Here is a 23,338-nt window from a genome sequence, read left to right on the forward strand (position 1 = left end):
GGGAATTGAATTCAGACTTCTGGAAGAGCAGTCAGTGCTCTTAACCTCTGAGCCATCTCTCCAAACCCATAATAGTTTTCTTAAAAGAACACATGGCCCATAAAAGTAAGACAATGCGGTAGTTAGACAGGACCTGGTACAAAATAATCCCCCAGTATCTGGGTAGTATTTGGGTTTTGTATGAGTAAATGTTTCTTCTGCATACCTTTCTAATTATATAGCAGAAGCAAACAAATAGCATTCGCTCTAAATGATTCACACTTTTCACACTGCCCTTTCAATCCGTCTCCAGATACTCTTTCTGTTCTTCCTTCCTTGGTTACCCTATTACTTTTGCCTAATATTTTGGGATGACAGACTCATGCAGAGTCTCTCACATAGTGCTCCTTGAGGCTCCATAAATGCTGCAACCTACTCCCTGAACATCCTTCCCTGCTCTGTCCTCTCCTGACCTGCCACACAGATTCTAATCCTGCAAGACTCAATTCCGGCAATAAATCCTCTTAACCTTTAAAGTCTTTCAAAGAACTGAGTATAAAATAATGAATTAGCGTCAGAGGGCCATTAAAATGAACACTTTAATTTAGCAAGTTGGATTTCTTGGGGGCATCAAATTACAGTCTTAGCTTTTCTACTATTATGGAATGTGTTTGCTTAAATGATGAGAAAAATGGATCACACTAGCTTCTGAATGCTCAGCTTCTTTGAAAATGTCAACTTTCTAGATTACTGCTATTGAAAAGTATAATGGGAGCCTACTGGTTCATCTAAAGGATTTACAATGGGAAACTACCCCATGATTTTAAATTTTCTAAAGGCCTCATAAAGCAGAGTAATAAGTTAATTTTAGTCATAGATTTCATTTAATGTAGTCTTCAAAGTACTATCAAAGTACTATGAAATCACTATAAAGTTAGGGAGAAAATATATACTATGTTCTTCTATCAATGTCTTCAAGCGTCAGGGTGCAATTTGATGCCAGTCAAGTAGGCGATCTTCCAAAGTCCTTGAGACCCTCCTGTAATTGAGCATTATCTTTTTTAAATATCAATAATCCCTTGGTAGTGCTGTAGCCTATAGAAGGCCCATACTCTTCTTTTCCAAGGATGAGAAAGCACATCTTTTGGTACAAAAATTAATGAAGACCTCCCTATATTGGTGACAAGATCCTATTTCATATTATCTCAGCACATCGACAAGCCCATAAGGACACTGACAGCAAAAGCTTCTAATGAAGCGATGGAAACCCAAGTATTGACTAATACACCTGTCACCTTCAACCATGCTCTTATCTCTGAACATAGCCTGTCTGCAAATTTCAGTGGTGATCGGTGATCTTTACCAGAATGTCTAAAAAATGACGAAATAAAATGGCCTCACACTGATACTCACATTAAGCAGCTGTTCGAATGCAAAGCTAAAGCCTTTCTTATAATCTGTTATCCCTTTGGCTGTGATGTTATTCACAGCATCTTTCAACACCTTCTTGTTTCTCACGTTCGCCTGGACCAGGTGCTGGAAACAGCTTACGTCCTGAGCATTGCTGTTAAACTGCAGGGAGAAAACAGAGAATGTTTCAATGGACACTGAAGTCAACCATAAGTTTCCATCAAATCTCAACTGCATGTATCTCAAGCTCCTTGAACCCTGTTCCTTTGAAAAGAAAATAAAAGTCTAAGTAACAAATTGTGCTAAGAACCAAGTGGCAGTTTTCACTTACTATATCCCCGAGTAGTCACTTTCATAAACCCTGTAAGAATCTCACCTGTTTATACATTTGGGGTTTGATTTGTGTGAGGAACCTTGCAATTTTCATACAAAAAGAATCCAGAAGTGGCCTGCTTGCTCGGGACACAGACAAAAAGGAGGCATCTTTACGTGTTACTCACCAGAAAGGAGTCCTTAGAAAAAGGATGTAAGGATGATATGAGCAGATGCTATTTTGTAATTAAATAGTATTTCTTTGGGAACTAAGCACAGGGAGCCTTCTAAGAAATCTGAGAACAACAGAAGCCTTTTAGGGACATAATTCCTCAGTGAGCACCCAGTATGAATGCTAGGGAATCTCTGAGGCAATATGCTGGACAAACAAACTATTATAAGTAGGGATGGGTGATGATAGGACAAGACCAAGTCCAGTGGTTCTGGCCTAGAGCAAAGCATTAACATTAACAGGGTAAGTTCTCTAACTCTAGGAAAAGTGTTCACACTGCACTTGGTGTTTCCAGACAATGAGAACACAGAAGGCAGCAATACAATCCAGGATTCTAAAATGAGAAAAATTGTCCCATTGTTCACTAAATCTGTAATTTGAGTTGGATTCCCATGACACTGGGGTCCAGAGATGTGCAAAAATGAAAATAATGAATGGTTTTAAGAGAAGAAGTGGGGCAGATGATAAATTCTCAAAGGATATTCCCAAATCAGGAACATAATTTAATAAATCTAATGCATGCATTACAAATGATTATATATCATACAAATATGGTATGGCATTCTTTTGCTAGACATAATTATAAGATGCAGTACAATATTCATCTGTCAAGCAACCATTTAGTAGCAACCAAGAATCACAACACACAACAATGCATTCAGACAGAAAGCAGATTTCACACATACAAACACACACGTATACCACATATTTGTAAACAAACGCTTATGGAGTATTTACTAGTAACGAAAATAATAATCATTTCCTCTTTGAAAATTTCCTCAAGACAGGCATTCACATTGTCCTAATGTGATTGTTGAGCAAACTCACACACAGAAGCTAAATAACTCATCCCTAAAATGTGAAGAGAGTGAGAGCCCTTGGAACACTCAGCCCTAACTGGGATGTCTCCATCAAATCCCTTCCTTCAGGGCTCAGAAAACCCTGCAGAAGTGGAGGCAGAAAGAGTGTAAGAGCCAGAGAGGGTGGAGAGCACCAAAAAACAAGGCCCTCTAACATCACACGACCACCACACATATGAAGTCACTGAGACTGTGGCAGTTTGCATACAGCCTGGATGTGCTTGCCCAAGATTGGGTCCTAGAGCTGAGGTGAGAAGTAGACACAAGCTGCCATCTATAACTCAGATGCTATCTCCAAGTGATAGCTACTTTCAAGGACAAAAATTAAGGTTCCTCTCAGTAGAGGAACAAACTAAGGTTATACCTAGCCACATGCCTTGAAAAAAATGACCAACATAAAATGAACTCAGTGGCATCTTTGGAAGATCTTTATCTCTTAATGTTGCATCAGGGAATTTATTATTTATTTACTATTATTTTGTTTTATCTTATAGGTCCTTAGATTATATATTGTGGCTTCTGGTTTTGTGTATGTATGGGATTCCTGTGTGTTCATGAATGTGCGTCTCTGTATCTATGTTTTTTTTGTGCTTTTTCTTTGACCTTTTTTCTTCTGTTCTTTTTGTCCTCTTTTGATTTGTTTGTTTTCATTCTAAATATTTTCTTATTATTATTCATAAGGTGCTGGTTTGTTTCCCAATGAGAAACAGAAAGAGTTTGAATTTGCATGAGAAGAGCTATGAGGAGGAGTTGGGGGATGGCAATCAGAATATATTGTATGAAAAAAATCTATTTTTAAAATAATTTGTCCCTAGACATACAGCTAATAAGTGGTGAGAGTTAGGATTCAAGCAGACTGTGCCTTCAGTCACCCCACACCCCTCTTGGTATACCATGATAAACTACGCTTAGCTCTATGGAGCACTGTATATTATGATCTAGAGTACAGCACTTAGAGGGGAGTGTCCAATTTGGAAAGTGAACAGTGGGAGATATTCTCCTGAGAGTCGAAATTTCTGAGGGGGTACACACTTCGGAGAAATGTTAAAGAGAGTGGAAAAGAACATTCCAGGAGAGCAGAACATGTGTGGAGGCCTCGATTTAGAGTGTGGGGAGCTGTTCAAGGGCGTGAAGAAGTATTTTGCATTGTACATGAGGACCAATGACACTAGGTCAGAGAAGCAGCTGGGGTCAGGTCACATATCATCTTAGAGAGATGAAGAGGAAGTGGGAATTCACTATGTCAAAAAGTTAAGTGGTTGCAAGGTTTCATGCCAAGTGCAGAATAGTTTTTGGAATATTTAAGAGGTCAGGCTGGCCACCACTTAATAGAACTCAAAAGTGAACACCCAGAGGCTACTGGAGTCACCTAGTCCTTACACTATTAGAGGAATAGGTAGAGAGAGGGTGGTGGTGGCTGAGGTTCTGTTTTGAAGAAAGGAGCATCATATCATGATGGATTTAGCATGGGGAGAAGTCCAGATATGTATCTCCAGTGGCCGCCAGGTTTCTGACATGGGCTTTTGAACAGTCTGCAGGACTCTGCTGGAGGACAAGTCGGGAACTGGGAAGAAAAACAGGATCACCTTAAGGTGAGATTTCAGCCAGTGTGAGACACAGCAGTGAGGGTGCCAAGAACTGATAACATCTAAAGCTTGAGGCATGAGAGTGGTCCTGGCTGAAGATTAAAGGGGGAAAAAGCTTTGCCACAGAAATGTGGCCTACAGCCATGTGAGTAAACAGTAAAGCAGAGCAGGGTTTCCCACACATCCTAAGATTGAGTTCCCATTGAAACAGAGAGGGCAGGTATGTCATAAGAGAGAAGGGGGGAGGAAGGTGAGGGAGGAGAGGGACAGGAAGGGAGGGAGGGAGGGAGGAGAGGGACAGGGAGGGAGGGAGGGATGGAGGGACAGAGGGACAGGAGGGAAGGGAAGGAGGGAGAGGAGGAGGGGAGGGAGGAGGGAGAGAGGAGGGAGGAGGAGGGAGGGGAGGGAGGGAGGGAGGGAGGGAGGGAGGGAGGAAGGGATGGAGGGAGGGAGGGAAAATTGTGAGGAGGAAGGCTACACAGGACATACACATATAAGAAGCTCCGGAACAGCCCACTGGGGTTAGCCTGAGCAGAGGCACTGCTAGTAAGAAAATAGCAGCAGGTTCAGGGAAAATTTTCCTGGTACCCTGGTGGGAACCAGAATAACAATACAGGGTGGCACTCACAGAGTGTACTTGCTTAGTATAGAAATAATTCTTTAGAGCCCAGTGCCAAGGGAGCTTGAGAAGACTGAGGACGAAGACAAAAGGGAGAAAAAGATGGCATAAAATAAAAGGCAGACAAAACACAAATCATTGAGGAAGGGGGGTGGCACAGTCCACATAAAATACTGAGGCATGTGAACAGGACAGATGCTTCTTTTTATTCCAGGAAGCATAATGGTACAGGCACAGGAACAGGCTGCAACAGCCCAGAGCTGCAGAGGTAACCATTCCTACCTAGAAGCCTAAGATCTCTTTAAGGAACACACAGAAGGCCTGGGGAAAAGAGAGATGAACCAGGAAGTCAGTTGCCCATGAAGATAAATCCTCCAAGTGGGTTCTCATTTGTATTTTGAACAGAGGATTCAGGCATGTCAGATGGATGAAAATAAACTTCCAATATGTTGGTTTACTCTTTTCCATAAACTCAAATGTTGAAAACCATACCTGCAGTCTATAGGAACAACCCCACACCACTATCCATCACCTAAGAATGGAGATTCCCCTATGATGTAGTTTCAGGTTAGGATTTCCCTCATGAGAATGAGAGAATGTGACAAGTCTTGTATTAGTGACTGAGACAAAACAGGTTAATACATCAATAGTAAATATCTAAGTTTAAAAAGTTAGAAATAATTGTAGGAATTATTATGCAAACAATGAGTGTAGGATAATACATTGCTCAGAGTCTTCCTTTGGCCTTGACTTACTTCTGAGGCAAAAAAAAAACAAGTGAAGGACCTCATTAAGTAAGTTTAATACAAATCAAGTGAATTTAAATTCAATTCATTAAGTGAAAATTCAGTGGTGGATACAGAAAGCTTATTATTCTACTCATAATAAAACTCATAAATGATACAGATAAAGGAATTACTTACAATATATAATTTCCTATATATAGCTAATCTTATTCTCCTGGGAAAGCAATGACAAATTTTAAGGAGTATAAATTGGATAGGAATATATTTCAGACATCTTAGATTATCTGCTCTCTCTCTCTCTATATATATATATATGTATGTATGTATGTATGTATGTATGTATGTATGTATGTATGCATGCATTCATCTTTAAAAAACACACTGGTAAGACATACCCTGGTATTAACTGAAAGTTGAATATTAAAACTTGAGAGCAAAGCCATGAAAACATAGCATTATAAATTTTGGAACTGCGCATAGCTACTGAGAAGATACATTTAAGGCCCCTGATTTTATCTATCAAGGGAATATATGAACACTGTAAAATCAGAAATCCAAAGCCAAAACTCATGGATTTCTACTCTGTACCAGAAAGTTAAACCCTGTATGTCTTTGGTGATAAGCAGTAGAAGCCTGTGCAGCCTGCTGAGCCAGGAAGCATTTGGGTGAACCTGAACTGAGCAATAGAAAGCGCATCACTGTGTTAACTCATTTCTCCCTCAGCAGATTCTGTCCCTCTTCCTACAGCTCTCCCCAGGGTAGTCCACCTGTCCTGGGTCCCCAACAACACTTCTCCCTTCTTCACTCAGTTGCCTCAGTTGCTCTTTGTAGAATCCTTTCCTCATGATGTTTTGTTAGAAGCTCCCTCTCCCTGACACTGAGATACTTTTCTCCTCACAATTCTTTGGGTATCTTTAGAGACCCTTCCACATGGCCAAAGCAAATGCACATTTCCCACCTCGGCCTCTTTAGTTCTTGGCATTGAACACTCACTGAATGGACCTGTCAATCTGCTCCATGCTTTGCATGTGGGGGCTTAAGTTGGTGCGGAATATTCCCGGTAATTGAAACCAAGTCTTAAGAGGAGGTGAATGGCCTGCTGGCTCTGCAGTCTTCGCCTGCAGTGTTACACTGGCAAATGCAAAAATACTCTTCAAAGAGTTAATGCTAAAACAGTTGAGTGAGTAGAACATGAGAATGAGGAGAATTCCTATCAAGAGTCTGGCACAATTTAGATGCTAAGTAATCTGTAATAACGCCATTTAAAATTAATTAGCAAAAAATTTTACTGTGGCCAGTGCTCAAATCAGGGCATCCTCCTAATCAAGGACAATTCAGGTAGAAGCAGGATCAATGTTCCTGAGATTGAGGCAACGTTCGTGAATGAGATGACAAGAGAGTCTCAAGTGTGGCGATAGTCTGAAACAGTTTTTTGAGAAAAGCACAATTTGTTCATGTCAGTACATTAAAATCCCTTCTGAGAGAGTATCACGCCCCAGTACACACATTCAGTACTTCAAATCTATTAAGGCAAACTTGTTTTTGTTTTGTGTTCTCAAAGGTAGTAGTTGCTTTTGTTCTGACATCTCGGTCATCTCATCCTTGGGACATGATGAAATGCTGCCACTGCAGAACACAGCAAGTGAGAGGAGCTTCTTGTCAGAGAGGCACCCGAAGCTTCCAGAAAGTGCCCTTAGATCTAAGTACAGCAGCGGCGGCACCATCATTTCCTGGAGCACAAGCCTCGCTCGGACAGGGCGACGGGCACGAGAGCCTAAAATTCTCAGAATTAAGAAAAAGACATCTGAAAGACACTTCCTCTTGGAACCTCACAAGAAGAGTGGTCTTTATTTTTGACTACTTCCTTTCATAGAAGATATTCTCCTCCACAGACTGAAAATGGAGTGTGCTTTAGAGTCTACCCATTCAACACGTTGTAACAGGCAAAAACGGGATATAATTCAAAACCTCTTGGATTTGAATTCAATAGTTAAATTACTGCTTATAATAGACATTTTTTTTTTTTTTTGTCTGGAATTCTAGCTGAATAACTAAAAAGCAGGGCACTTTGGGAATATACATAACGTTTTCAAATAAAAATTTGAATTTATTCATGTAGGATAACTAAAATAAACAATGGGTAATGGATTTAAAGCAGTTAATTAGTTTAAACTCAGATCTGAATGACCATGTACATAGCATTTTGTATAATCAGGAATTGTAGTAAAAGTGTTGCTATTTCAAAAGTAGCCACCAGATGGCAATGTAGGAAAATAAAAGTAAAAGGCACAGCCGCTAGCTTCAAAATCTTGTTAATAACTAAGTCTTAATGTGCTGATGACTGCAGAAAACAACTTTGAATTGCACTTTAATTGTCATGTTATTTCATAAGAAATTTTAAGTTAAAACTCATGTTAAACAAAATGGTTGTTTTAGAAAACCGAAGAGACAGCTGGTGGGGTCTCAGTGTAGACACAGTTACATTCCAGACTGAATTGATGAACCACTCTGACCATGTCTGCCCGTTTTCCCTGAGTAGATACTGGTAATGAAATGAAAGTCACGTGACCCAGCATGGTTAATATTGTGAGCTACCTACCAGCATTTCCAGTAACACTTGCAGGATTTATAAAAAAAAAAATGATAAATTATAGGTATGCCTGGGTTATATTTAGAGGGATGGAGATGTAGAATTAATTTTCATTAAAACGAAAAGTGGACTCAGGCAAAGACAAATGTTGCCATCTTGTCTAGTTAATCTGGCAAAAGTCTGAGTAGTAGTTTTGTCCGGCACTCAGACAAGCGCTCTGCCATTGACCACAAGGTCACACACCATTCCTATAAGTTACTTTTAAATTTGAACCTATACAATTGGTTTATCATTTCATCAAGTTATTTTAATGAGATAATATACACAACAGATAGTACGCTCGTTTATAATCTCTATGGATGTTTTAAGGGGTTTAATTTTTATTTATTAGTTAATGTTTAGCCATACTGCAATTTGTAAGTCTCCATACCATGACATACCATGATGTTTTATGAATAGGAAATTTCTCCTTTTATGAAATAATTATTGTTTCATGATCATAATCTGTTCTAGCAAATTTTATTTCAGATATATATTATTATAACAATTTATTCTTACAACTATACCATAAATTTATTTCTTTTATTAATAATAAAATGCTTATTTCAAATATATAGAGAATTATGTGTGTCAGGCTGAACACACAAGTCACAGGACCATCAGCGTGCTGGGGTGAGCCTTAGTTGGGCTCTTATTGGACAGCTTGGAGACTGAGCTAATGTGAGTTAGAGAGCACCCAAAGTCCCACAGCCACCCTGAGTCACACTCCCTGAGGTCTCCTCAGGGTCTGAACTGTTGGATTTTAATAGGCAGACAGGAAACAAGCATGCCATCACAATACCCTTTTCCCACATCTGTCTTCCTATTAAAGGTTAAAACTGTGGCTTTTCCGTCGGGTGAAAACTGCCTTTATCTAGTAGTTAACCTAGTAGTCAGGCCTTGGTTTTCTAAAGAGAGAGAAGAAGGCATGGAGTTGTGTTGGTGGGGAGAATGTAGGAGGGAAAGCATGACCAGAATATACTGCATTTCAATAAAAACATTATAAAAGAAAAACTAACATTCTCACTTGAATAATTTTATTACAGGTAGAAATAGGTATTAATTCCACATCTCAATTCCTCAGAATGTTACTCAGTCTTATATTAGGCTTTGCAGTTTTAACACAGGTTCTGAGTTGATTACTCCTTTGTGGGTCCCAGTGAGGAGGAGAGATGCCACAAGCACCTTCACCCACAATACCCTGGCGCTTGATTGCTCACGGTCTGCAACTGACACTTCTGTCTCCACAGTGCCTGGCAGCTGCATGTTTTCTTAGCTCATTGTATACAATGGAATCACATTAATAAAGGATTTTCTACTATTTAATTCAATGTGGGGAAATGAGGTTCCTCCCAGGCGCGTTCTTTAAAGATCATGGCAGGTCCACTTGACTCCATTATCTCCCGTGAGCTTTAATTATTTCCTTTCTGAATCAAAGGGCTGCACTGCATCACTCCCAAAGCCCTTCTGGTTCTTATTTATTAATATTTTAATAGATATTTATATCTTAAAACAAAGGCTTCAATTAACTTAAATCATGACTTATCATACTCAGTTTCTTCACCCTGGTTGAAATATTGAATATATTGCTAAATGTGTCTTAAGTATAACTTCTGCTATATTGTAATTATATTTTAATAAAATATTTTGTTGGTTAATAGAACAGTTATTATTTTATTGTCAGCAGTTTCATTAAACTGATTCAACATTTTGAATTTCAATAATTTTATTTTTTTGAGTTCTTTGCCAATCTCATAGAATGTATTTTAATAATTTTATCCCCTTTACCAACTTTTCTTGGGTCCTATCTATCTATCTATCTATCTATCTATCTATCTATCTATCTATCTATCTATCCATCCATTTTCCTATCTATCCAAATTTGTGTCTTCTTAAAACAAAACAAAACAAAAAACAAATCAAATAGAATCTGTGCTGCTATGGACTTTGGGAGCCCATTCCCTATGGAGGGACACTCTCTCAGCCCTGATACAGGGGGGAGCACCTAGGCCCTGCACCAAATGATGTGACAGACTTTGATGATTCCCCCATGGGAGGCCTCACCATCTCTGCGGAGTGCATGGGGGGTAGGGGGGGAGATGGTGAGGGGAGTGGGAGGTTGGGAGGCAGAGGGAACTAGGATTGGTATATAAAATAAGATTGTTTTTAATTTAAATAAAAAAGGAAAAAGAATTTGTGCTGCTCATATACGATCAGGTATATGATTATCCACTGGATTGTGGTTGAGCTGCATCCCTAAAAGTTTGACTCTAGCACCTATCAATTTCCATTAGCAATGAATCTAGGGGCAGGACATGCAAGCCACCCACTCCCTCTGTGCTGGGATTTTGTCTGGCTTGGGCTTGCACAGAATTTACGTGTGCTATCATTAATCACTGAAAATTCATATGCTGATGACTACAAGAAAAACTTTTAACTCTATAACAGTCTTCACCTAGAAGATGTTGAAGCAGTTGACAACATGCTATTCTTCTTACTTAGAAGTAATCTTTATTTAGCATCCCACCTCATTTCTACTGAATATTTGTGTTTTTCAGCCACCATCAGTATATCATGTTGTATCTCTATACCACAGTACTTGTCTAACTGGAAATATGGACAGGGCTCTTTTGTACACCATCATTCTGAGATATAATTCTATTTATGCCTATAGTACTATTTACATTGCAAATGTTTTCCCCATACTTTTCTGGATACTTTACTGTTTGTTACTCATGAAAAAAAATCTGAGATGATCACCAAGTGACACATTCTTTCATCTATTCCTTTCTAACACCATAGTGACACAAACCTGGTGAGTATGGCCAGTATTTTCATAATACCTGAAGCTGATTACTTCCTGGTTGAAAAGAAAATGTCTTTCACACTGTAGTTGTGGCTGACTTTGCTTAAACAACGTATGTGATAATATACACACATCACACAAGTCACAATGTAGACGCACTGCAATGCTGATAACATGGATGAGGACGACTGTGGCCACACAGGAAAGCACATTTAACTTGTAAGTGACTGAAATCTTCTATAAAATCCAGACAACTTGCACCATATGTTACAACTGACAATAACTAGTATTTGAGCACAGTGGCTGGTAAGTGCTTTGAAACAGCTGAATAGAATAGTGTCTTAATTTAAATGTGTTTGCATGTGTGTGGGGGGAGCTCTCTCTCTCTCTCTCTCTGTGTGTGTGTGTGTGTGTGTGTGTGTGTGAGAGAGAGAGAGAGAGAGAGAGAGAGAGAGAGAGAGAGAGAGAGAGAGAGAGAGAGAGACCATGCATGCTATGGTGCAGCCGTGAAGGTCAAAGGAGAACTGTGAGTTGTTTCTCTTCAACAACCTATACATGGACTCTGGAGAATAAACTCAGCCTTACAAAATGTATAACCAAATTGAGACATTTTGAAGTCCTAGAAGCATAGGCTCTGGTAGAGGAAAGAGAATATAGAAAATAAGCAAAGAACAAATATTTATAACATACCAGTTGGAGAGAAATGCCATAAAGAAAAGTGTCATGAAATGGAGGGACAGAATAGCAAGGCAGAATAACTGCACAGGAATTCCCATCAGGCTTGTCCAGGAGGTGGCAGAGAGGTATCTGAGCAAGGGGCTGAACGTCTGTGTGTGGGGGATATGCAGGTAAGAATGGAAGCACCATGGTGCACATCCAGTCAAGCAGAGTTCATCTCTAACCCGGGAGTGTCTCTAAGACACCCCAGAGCAGGGAGAAACACTTTCTAAGCAACACTATTAACATGTCCAATGAGAGTATGAAAGGCACCTGGGACCAGCAAAAGCAGCTGACAAGAGGAACAAGGTCTGAAGGGACTGGATTGAACTCAGTTCCACTGAGGTCACATATGTGTTTGAGAAACAAACAGCATGTTTATGTACAAGTTAACAAAAACAGCTATAGAAGCAATTATCGATGAAGCACAGAGTCAGGGCTGGGGGAAATTTTACAGGTCTGTTTTGAAATGTGATTGGAAGGATGCTGGAAGCATGGACAAATAAACTAAACATTAAAATGATTAAACAATTGTGGGCAAAAACAAATGGCAGTCCTTACACCTGGGAGGAATACAAAAACAAGCAAAATGTCATTTTATGATGAGGAGCTTGCTTTTCAAAATTGTAAAAAGAAAAAAAAAATCCATGCCTAAGTCCTTGACTTTCAGGTTGTGCTATATTCATCCAAAATGTCAACATGATTTTTATTTCCTTAGGAATTTGCTGAAATGGGGTTATTTTTCATTTACTAGTAAAAAAAAAAGTCTGTGGGTTCTACTAATAAATACCTGTAGCAGCTATTTGTATTATAAGTTCATTTGAATTTTATTCTACTAAATAATTGAGAAAAATACGCAAATTTAAACAAGCTAATAAGTATTGCTCAAGCCATCTCCAGTCATTTTTTATACTCAAATTTAGGAGAATAAACAAATAACAAATAAGTAGTGAAATACATGGAGCCTTTTCCTAGTTGCCAAGGCTTCCAAATGAGCCAGCAACAGTCCTATTTTAACAACATCTCAGTTCAGCATAAAACTGAACTGAGATGAGAACAAGAATCTGCAGTTCCTGTTGCCACAGACTGAGAAGCAGCTCCACTCATCTTGCCATTTGACCACAATGGACCACATGTCTCCTCAGTGAGCTTCAATAGAAACCTGACCTTGTTTCTTGTCAAGTATTTGGACAAGTCATAGGAAAGCAACTTCATATACCAAGACTAATGGCTATGGAGTAAAAGTAACCAAGTTTTAAAAGGCTGATTTAGCAAGATCTTAAATCTAAGACAGTGACTGACATGAGTTACATGATTTAGAAGCCTCAGATAGATGCTAAACATCTCCCCTTAATAAGCATGGATGTCCTGACATCCTCTTCCACAATGGGTTTGGCACCTTGTTCTTGTACACACAATTATCAGTGATGCCATCATAACCATTGTATGGGGATTACTTGGAAGAGTTGCTAAATGTGAGTCTGAGACAGAGCTTAAGATTCTGCACCTCTAACCATGCCAGGCCAGGTTCACACTGCTAGGCCAGACCCACACTACTGGTCCAGGTTCATACTGCTGGTCCAGGCTCACATTGCTGGATCACACACAATTAAGAAGCAGGGGCATAAAAAAACAATCTGCCTGCTCATTGACATAAATGAGCTATGGGGCAACATAAACTTTTGCTGAATCTAGATGGATGGGTATTTCATCAGATGTGAAATGGAATTACTTGCTGAGATCTCACCGCTCACAAACCTCTCTTGGCAGGCCACACATTTTTTATTTTATTGAGCTGTGAGCTCAAAGACTGTTCTGAAAGGTGTTTTGAAATTTGTAAATTTGTCACTTTTAACTCCAAATTATATGAAAAAATTTACAAATTATCCCATGCCAAACTGAATCTAAAAACAGTAAGACAAGAAGATCATGATCTTGCCTAGAACACGTAAGAAATATTTCAGAAAAGAGAAACGGGGATGCAAACATCATAGAAGTGGAATCTGCCCAGACAGCACAACTCATGCCCCGCCCCTGAGATGTCAGTGGATCTCAAATGGTCACGTTGTGCTCTTGGAATCTGAAGGGCCTGAAGTTGTACCCTACCTGTAAGCTTACAAATTAGCTCCCTGAAGTTTCAGAGATAACAGGCAAAACTAATCCTCTCGGTCAGAGATAGTCAGTTTATTATTCACAACAGTAGCAGTTGCCGGAGTAACGTCTTTGCAGAGGATAGTCAAACACCAATTATCCCAGGGAGAAAACAGGAGGACCAGGGGTCACTACACAGGCAGTGAGATTACTTCAGGGCAGATATTCCAGGAAGACAAGTCGCTGTCTTGTCATGAGAGTGGCCTGCCACCTGCCCATCCTCTCCTCCAGACAGTGTCTTAATTATTTTGCCATGTAAACTTCTAGCAAAAGAGGAACCTCTCGCTTCACTACTCTGGAATATACACATTTTTGAGAATATTGTTTTAAGGCATAGACTTGAAGAAACATACCAGTATCAAACATACCAGTTGCCTAACTGCCATTGATAGAGAAGAAGAGGAGTGTCAAAAGATGGTCATTAGAACAGGAATAGGAACTTGTAAATACTTTACACGTGGCATTTTTTTGTACTCATGATGTTATAGGAAGTTAAATGTGATTGTCTCCCCTTTAAACAAAAGGAAACTGTCCAGTGTAAAAGCCTCAAGCAACTTGTCCATGCTCACATAACCAGTTTTACCTGATGTCTCTAAAATTCCAGCAGCCCCTTTAAGAGCAAGAACTGTCTGAGGGGAGGGAGCAGAAAGGCACTAAGCCAGATGTGAGCTCTGCTACATGCTAACACCACTGTGCTGGGCTCAGGGACTTTACAGCCTGCCATTCCTCTTTCAACAGAGACCAAGTACCAGCTCTTTGATTCTCCAAAGATGGAAAATAAACTACTGAAATCCTTCCAATGTCATATTTGCCCACTGCTATGACTTATTTAGAAAGGCAAGTACAGGCCCTTCTCATGTAGAGGCCTCTACTCAGGGAAACCAGGCTTGTTTTGGAAATCAAGAGAAAGTTTCCAACTAGAACAGCATTTCCTTCTCTTCTCAGCAGGACTTGTAGGTGCTCATCTTCCCTAATGCTGCACCAGAATTTATATATAGCTTGTGACTGCTAGAAATGTTTAGTGATTACAACCCGAACAAGGGGAAGAACCTGTTTCTCTAAAGAAAAAGGAAAAAAAAAAAACCCTCTCTGATAAGGATTCCTCTTTTGATTATTTTTAACAATATGATTTTATTATTTTATTTATGTGTGTGTGTGTCTGTGTGCCTGTGTGTGGATGGCCACTGGGGCAGAAAAGGATATCAGCAATCTGTAGATTTAGTTCCTGGAGGCTTTGAGCTGTTATGTGCTGGAAGCTGAACTCCAGTGCTTTACAAGGGGAGCGAATGCCTCTTAACCTCTCAGCCACTTCTTACAGCCTTTATGTGTTGTGGTTTGTTTTTTATAGTGAGAAATCAAAGACAGAATTTTATAAAGACCATGAATTACAAAAGCTTCTGGGAAGAAAAAGAATTTGAGGTCCCAGACACAATCTTAACGTTCTGCTCTAACTCATAAGTCAGGAAGCATTCGGCTGGCTGAGTGGAAACCGGGACAGTCTTCGGTTGCTAACTTTGAACATGTCACCCACAATCAGCACAAATTTTCCTTTCATCCCCCGCCGGTTATGTAGCAGCATTTGACTCGAAAGCATCACACTCCCTCACATTCATAAACAAATTCAGCTCCCTGTGTCAACACTGGAAGTTCTGCCTGTAAATCAGTGCATACTGGGATAGAATTTCTGCTCCTATCATCTACCACTACTCCTATCAAAGCACATAACTAGATTAACGGGAAAGCAGCTGCATTGTGCTGTGTTTATACTTTGCCTAACAGCAGGCTTCCTTTTTGCAACAAAGAGTAGCCTTCAGACAGCAGAATACACTTAATAATGAAGTGGCCTTAGTTTTTACACCTTACACATGACTCAGGCATAAAAATGACCTTAAGTAAACATAGAAAGGAGACTCACTAGTAAACCTAACACCGAGAGGCAGCTTGAGCTTTCTGACAAGTGGTTCCAGGTAACCATAGGAAAGCGCTAATGGAGTTGGCATCTTAAGTCTCCGAGTGAATGAAAACATTCTAGGATCATGTGTCTTTGGGTACCCACGTGCTTTGGGGGAAAAGTGACCATGGAGAGTCTTTGCCAGGGTTCCTCAGTGCCTTGTTATCAGTCTTTGGTGAAGCTACATGAACTGTAAGTCATAGTGTTGACTTTCAAGTAATTTCAGAGAGAAAAAATATCAAGCCCATATGTACACACAGAGATACATGCACAGGAACACACAAACACAGCACATAGATATACACAGACATACACACTCACAACACAGACAGACACACACACACACATCACATATAGACACTAACACAGTACACAGATGCACCACATAGATATATGCACAGAAACATAGAAACACATACATCACATACATACATGTACATACTCTTACTACACACAGACATGGACACACACAAACAGACAGAGGCACACCCAGACACATACTGAACAATATATGCAGGCACACACAAATGCACACACAGATGGAAACACAGGCACAGAGACAGCAACATGAACACACACATACTACATACAGACATACCCACACAGAGACACTACCCACCGCACATGACACAATAGAAAGCCTTTTTCCCTGAGACTCTTCATGCTATTAAACTGTTAAATTCTATTGAATTAAGAGATTAACTTCTAAAAATAATAGTTTATCTTCAGCAAAATATTACGGAAGGATGACTCCTAATGTTTCCATTGCAGACAGGTTTTATATAGAACACAGTAGCTAAGAAAATAATTTCTGCTAATTATGGATTTGTGTGGCTGACAATAGCATATAATCATAAGTAAAACTGTGAAGTGTGACAGGATCCAAAGATGAAAATTAAAGGAAGTAATGTAAGTAATGCATAAGACAACACATGGCCTCAGGTAGAACCGCATAACTTAGATGGGTGTCTGTCTACAAATAAAATAATAATCCAGTTCACATACATTTTCAGGACCCCAGGATAGCAGATTTCCTTATGTAATTCTTCTATAAATATGTGGAAAGCATCTTTCTCAAAAAGAAATAGATACATACTTTTCAAAAGAGTTTCTTGGAAATAGGATATGGTTCAGTAATTCAGTTGATGGCCTTGCTAGCCCAAGTGCAGGTTGGATTCTGTGGGTTTTACCAAAAGGAGAAAAGGAGATGTGAGGTTGGGTGGGGTTGGGGGGGTAGGTCTTGGAGGAGATGGAAACAGGAGGATGAAAATGCACTATAAGAAATTCCTAAGAAATTAATAAATATATTACAATTTTTAAAACTTTGATGACACATTTGGACTTTCATCATTATGGTTACTGGTTGACAGATCGCTGGGGCTTCCAATCCACTAGCTTAGGATACTTGTAAAGTTCTAGGCCAGTAAAAGACCATGTTCTCAAAAAGAAAAACAAAACCAACATAGGGAGACAGCACCCAAGAAAGGATAATAGTAATAGACATTCTCTGAACTCCACACACCTTTGCACACATGTGCATATGCACCTACAAAAATATTTTTTCATTTTAAGTGTTTGTATTTTATTTTGTAATTTGTTTTAGTGTATCAGTAAAGTAAGAAAATTATATTTTTTCTTGAATATTCAGCCTCATACTTTCTTTATAGCCCTAGATTAATAAATGAAAATGGCCGTGTTTCATCTCTGTCTTCCTCCTTGAGAGAGTTATTAGAATTCTTTCTACCCTTTCCTCGTTCATCTATAATTTTTTTTTTTCTGAGACAGGGTTTCTCTGTGGCTTTGGAGACTGTCCCGGAACTTGCTATTGTAGACCAGACTGGTCTTGAACTCACAAAGATCCACCTGCCTCTGCCTCTGCCTCCTGAGTGCTGAGATTAAAGGCATGCGCCACCACCGCCTGAAAATCTATCTACCTATGTACATATAAACACCTATTATTATCTGTCATTTGTGTGTAAATTGAAGTATAAAGCAAAAATTAAAAAACTAAATGACACTTTAGATCATATTTATTACTGTAACTAATATGTTCATGATAAGGTTTTACTATGAAGACTAGCCTGGCTACAAATGCATGGGGATCCTACTGTCTTCACCCGATGTGTGATGGAATTATAGGCATCTGCCAACATGCCTGGCTCACTTTGGCTCTTCTAAGTACTGATTTTATTTGTAAAGATTTTCTGCAGATCAAAACTCGTTCTGGAACATGATCACTTAAAAGCACAGAGTCATCTTTAAGTCATGATTATATTCAAATTATCATTCCAAAGCAATAAAATTAAACAAGGTACATATTTAACAAAGAGTTCAATTTAGCCAGTAGAAAACTTCACTCTTTTTTTGGTTAATAAGTATTACGATGAATAACTAATGCGTAGCCCATAAGGTCTGGTTATCTTTTAATAAGTAAATGCCAACCAACAGGAAGACAGAGCATGCCAAAGCGGCAAGGAAAGAGAGCTACCATGTGCCTTGTCTGTCCCTTTAAACCTCTCACTCATCACCCTGACATCACCTTGACCACACGCTGATGGGCATGGTCGGGCACACCTGTAGCCAGCCCTTAGGAGGCGTGGTTATGTTGTCTCATATGTAGGAAATAAAGCCAATATTAAATTTCACTGGAATAGCTAGAAATCAATATGACTTTTGTCAAATAATCAAATGTCTTCCTGAAATAATTGCTTATTGTCTACACATTTCACTATCATCTTTTCTTTTAATTAGAATATATAAGAAATGTTTTCATAATTAAAATGAGGTATTCATGTATATTAGTTCTTCATCTTACTACAAATAAGATTATTTTTTCTTATGTGGTCTAGTTCACATACTCAAAGCACACCAATGGGGATACACACATCAGGATGCAGGTAGTTTTGGGACATCAGTAAAGTTTGTATGAGCCTGGAGCACAGAGAGGATGAGGAACTGTCTTACAATTGTGCTTTTCAGTAATTATATCTCTTAAGAAGTCATTTCAAATGTTTTTCTCCCCCCTCCAGAAAAATATACAGACAGGCATGATACATGAATGCAAACCTTGGAAGGCTGGGGCAGATAAATCATGAATTCAAAGCTAGCATGAGCTACATAGCAAACTTCTAGGCCACTATGGACTATATTCTGAGACTCAGTCTCAAGAACAGCAACAATAAAAGTATATGCCTAAGATTGTAATGGTTTTAGAAGAACAATGATTAAAAAAAAAAAAACAAAACTTAGTAGGCAGTATGAACCTCAGCATTGACTCCAACTGTGTTCTTCCCCTAGGAAAACAGCTGTTGAATTGTTGGCCAAATGCTGAATGCATAATATCCATTCAAAAGTGACATCATCAGAAATTTCTCTTAGATTTAGTGATAGCAATGTTCACTGTCTTAATGAGGCAAATATTATTAGTGGCCATCCTTATTTTCAAGCATGTCAATGTAACATGCATCTGCCCATGGTGACACCCTAACCTTTGCACTGCCCATGGCAAACTGTGTATGCCCATGAACTGATGTCACACAGAACAGTTATTACACATACGAGCATATTTCCCTTTTGAAAATCTGAGCCTTTGTATACTACCTTTGTATACACACATGTATGTTGTCAAATCTCAACATACACTCATAGGCCCTATGCTGTTCCCAGGAGGAATGAGCTCCACTCCCAGGGAGTGTGCTACCTAATAATGCACTTTAATTTCTGCGTTTCACTAACAGCCTTTTCCAGAGCTACTTTCCAAATAAGGCATTTGAACTTAAATCTGTGTCACAAGTGACTGCTTCTAGGGAATCTAATCTTATTTGATATCAGTTTTGGTAAATAGATGCTCAAGATGAGATTCCTACAGAGACTAATTTGTTAGAGTCACAATAGGAAAAAAAAAAAAAAAGAAGCCTTGGTGAATAAGAGGCTTTGTCTCCGGGACATAACTAGAGCCAAGAAGACTGCTCTGACACTTCCATCATGATGCTACAAATACAGCTATGGTAATTTCAGCAGAATGGAGATTGAAGGGGGCACACTTGGCCTTTGAAAGATATGAGAACAAAAATAATTGTAAAGCTAAGTGCTGAGAGGTTGTTAAATTCCACTAAAGAAACTGGTACCCATGGACCAGGCAATTGCAGACTGTTTCCAAAGTAAGAAACACAGAAAATTTTCCTGAAATGATTCTCCATTCCTACCATGGTCAAAATGTCCTAGGAATGAGGATTCTAGTTCTGAGACTCAAAGTATAAAGCTGTGACAGAGCCATAGTGTCTATCCAAACATCAGGCTGGATAGACATGGAGGTGGGCGTGTGATGCCCTTGAAGCCACTGTGCTGTGGGCTGCCCATATCTGTTTGTATAGATATAAACTATTCCTTCAATTAGAGTGCAGTGGCTTCTCTTATCCTAGAGACAACAAAAGATGACATTTGCTCTCTTTATCATCTAATCCCAGCTTCTCTCATTGCTCTAGGCAACAGAAATGTCACATCTCAACATACACCACCTGCAAAGGTACAGTCTGTGCCAGGAAAACAACAACATAAGACTACTCAACAGAAGAAGCAGGTCTGTTGAATGTAAAGCATCAGAAGCCAGGAGTACACATAGGGAGTGGATTTGGAGAGACCCTGAGGCAAAATGCACTTCATGTTAATTTGACATAGAGAAACATGTATCTCCCAGGATAAGAAAATGCATGTCTTTCTGAAGAGGAGTAAGCAGCTTAGGTGGTTGGCCCTGGAAGGAAAAATACTGGAAGACCACCCCAACCCTCCGCGTGCGCGCACGTGCCCACTTGGCAGAGTTGAAGAAGAAGCTGAGGATAAAGCATGGAACAAAGCCCCACATTTGCTAGAGACAGTTCATGTCCTGGTGACTTACTAGACAGTGCAAGGATAAAATGATTTCCACTGGAAGGTACCAGCTCTGTCTGTGGTAATGACGATGGTTATAAAATAGGCCCATGAATTAGTCAACAAATAGGAAAGGAAAAGTGGGTAACTTAGAATGGAGAGTGCAGGGCTTTTTTCCCACCTGCCTTGATACAGTTATCGCATGGTAAATGACCAGTTTAGTCCAATGTAAGAAACTGTTATATGCTGCCGCTTTAGGAAAGGAGTAAAGTTTTGCTTCCTTTAATATCAGCATGTATCCAGTCACAGGTTCTTCAACATTACGAACTATTAACCTTCAGAGTTCACCTACTGCTTGGATTACCATGGGAATCTGTTTACATATTCCCATGAGGCAAACCTTATCGAAGGAAGTCCAACCATAGGCACATGTCCATAGCATTTACAGGACCTGACTGTGCTGTCTCCCTATAGACTATTCACTTTTAACTATGCAGCTAAGGCTCCAGAGTGAAAGGACAATCTGCTTGCAGATGCTGTTCTATGCATGTCAGGATGACATCATCTCATGAAAAACAATCCTTGAATTTTCAGGCACTTCTAGGGCCCCTGAACCTTGCGCTAGTAGTTTGAAATTTGTCATGGCACGTTTTCATGATGAAAAATCAACACGGCCTACAAATCAAGCCTTCACACTAACCTACTGTTTCTTCAATCAAGAAAGAGAATGCGTAAATGTTAGAGCCAATCTCCAGTCAAGATAACTAAAAGAGCCTCACTTAGGCTCCATTTACACTGTCTCTCTGCAGTGTAGAGGTGTGTTCTGCTCCGCCTGTGCATGTGGTGGAAATGAGGGGTATTCTTACCTTAAGTGTTTATTAAAACTGTATCTGTATTGCTGCCTGGTTATTTTGGGTCCTAATTCCAAAGAATCGATATTTTTTTTTTTAAACAGATTGTCATTGAAGTTGCTGCAATATAACAGTGACAGGGAATTAGGGAATTTATTCGACAATTTCACTTTTTGTAATGTCTATGAATAGACGATTATAAATCCACTGTTTGAATAGACATAGAAACCATGGATTCAAAGGCCTGTCTGGATAAAGTGTTTAGGGCATCACACCAACCCAGCTACTGATGCTGTTGTAGAGTTTGGCAGGAGTATAGGGATATTGGGATGGGTTTTAGAGGAAAGACTGAAAAACTGCTACTTTGACACAGACTTTAGAAGCTCACCACTCTCCTGTACCATGTTGTGCTTTACTATTGCTATTATTTTTTTTAATGATATGAATCTCCATAGTTTTAATTCATTGATTGGCCAGGGAAGACACTGATCAGCTCCCAACCTGCAGAATCTATAATTTTCATGTTTTAGACCACTCGAATATGATCATTAGTCTGCTTGCCTACATGTGGAGGGGGCTGGTACCTAACATGTCAGCTCCCCAGGGTTTGGGGCTCGACAACTCTAAAAAGACTATTCCAGGTGGCTTCTAGAATTTCTAAGTAAAATTATTTTTTTTATTTTTCACTTTAGTCTGATTTCCTAGTTAGATTCTCCTTTTTCCTGCCTCAGTCCTCACTCTTTATCTAGTGCTATGTCCTGAGATCTCTTCCAAATAAACTATAGAACTATAGTGATCTCCTGCTTCCCACAATCCCAGGAAAGGGAGACAGTCACACTTAGACTTTAGCTTCCTCCTCCCCAGTGATCTTAGAGGCATATTCATTCTCACTGTTACAATACACAACAGTGTCACCAAAATGCACTCCTTCCTTCAACCACATCTCTATAAATAAAACCACTTCAAATATGAGATTTCATCCACCAAAAAATGACCATGAAATTCATTGCCTAAATTACATAGATTAAAATGACACATGGCACATCTTGTTTCATTTACACTGAGTCCTACAACTTCTAGCTACAATAAGGTCTAAGGTGGTTCCAAGGGAATTTGATTGCTTCTTTTTTCTTCTGTTAGGAAAACACAAAGCAACAAGGTCAACTGACCAGGCAAAAAATGAGCATAACCAGCAACAAGCAATTAACTGTTCAATCATGTTGCAACACGATACTTCATCAGATGTCTAGTACCTGTGAGTGGAAGGCTCCATAGAGTAAAGGAGAGGAATGCTTTTCATTCAGCATTCACCATTTCAACAGATGTCAATGCTAAGGACCTCAGAAAGCATAGTGTAGTACAGCTCATAAGGCAGCTTGTACCATTCCTACACCAGCTCAGGACACCCCAGTGTCCAATGTCCCGAGGAGACAGGTAGGTGAAATTCGGGAAGAATAGCCACCCATACTCACTGAAGCTACATTCACGAAATCATCATCCGAGAGGGTCTCTAACATTTCAGAAACAGATGTTCTGATGAGCTTCAGAGTCAATCCGCTCACACTTCCACTCCTATGAACAGACAAATGGGTCCATGTGTTACTCCCCACTCATTTAGCAAAC

General features: G+C 39.5%; 1 protein-coding gene across 4 annotated transcripts in view; it reads right to left on the minus strand.

The window, feature by feature from the left end:
• The window catches only part of Cacna2d1 (calcium voltage-gated channel auxiliary subunit alpha2delta 1), a 423,872-nt gene that overhangs the window by 75,865 nt on the left and 324,669 nt on the right, over positions 1-23,338 (minus strand). For all 4 annotated transcript variants that reach the window (XR_003480718.2, XM_027393485.2, XM_027393486.2 and 1 more), the window contains 2 exons: positions 23,188-23,287; positions 1,393-1,551 (listed from right to left, as the gene is read on the minus strand). Coding sequence is in view for 3 of the 4 variants with exons in the window: in XM_027393485.2 (XP_027249286.1) it covers positions 1,393-1,551; positions 23,188-23,287 (259 nt within the window). In the remaining variant the exon portion in view is untranslated. The remainder of the gene's footprint in view (positions 1-1,392; positions 1,552-23,187; positions 23,288-23,338) is intronic.

The sequence above is a fragment of the Cricetulus griseus genome, assembly GCF_003668045.3.
Source record: "Cricetulus griseus strain 17A/GY chromosome 1 unlocalized genomic scaffold, alternate assembly CriGri-PICRH-1.0 chr1_0, whole genome shotgun sequence".
In the NCBI taxonomy this organism is placed as follows: Eukaryota; Metazoa; Chordata; class Mammalia; order Rodentia; family Cricetidae; genus Cricetulus; species Cricetulus griseus.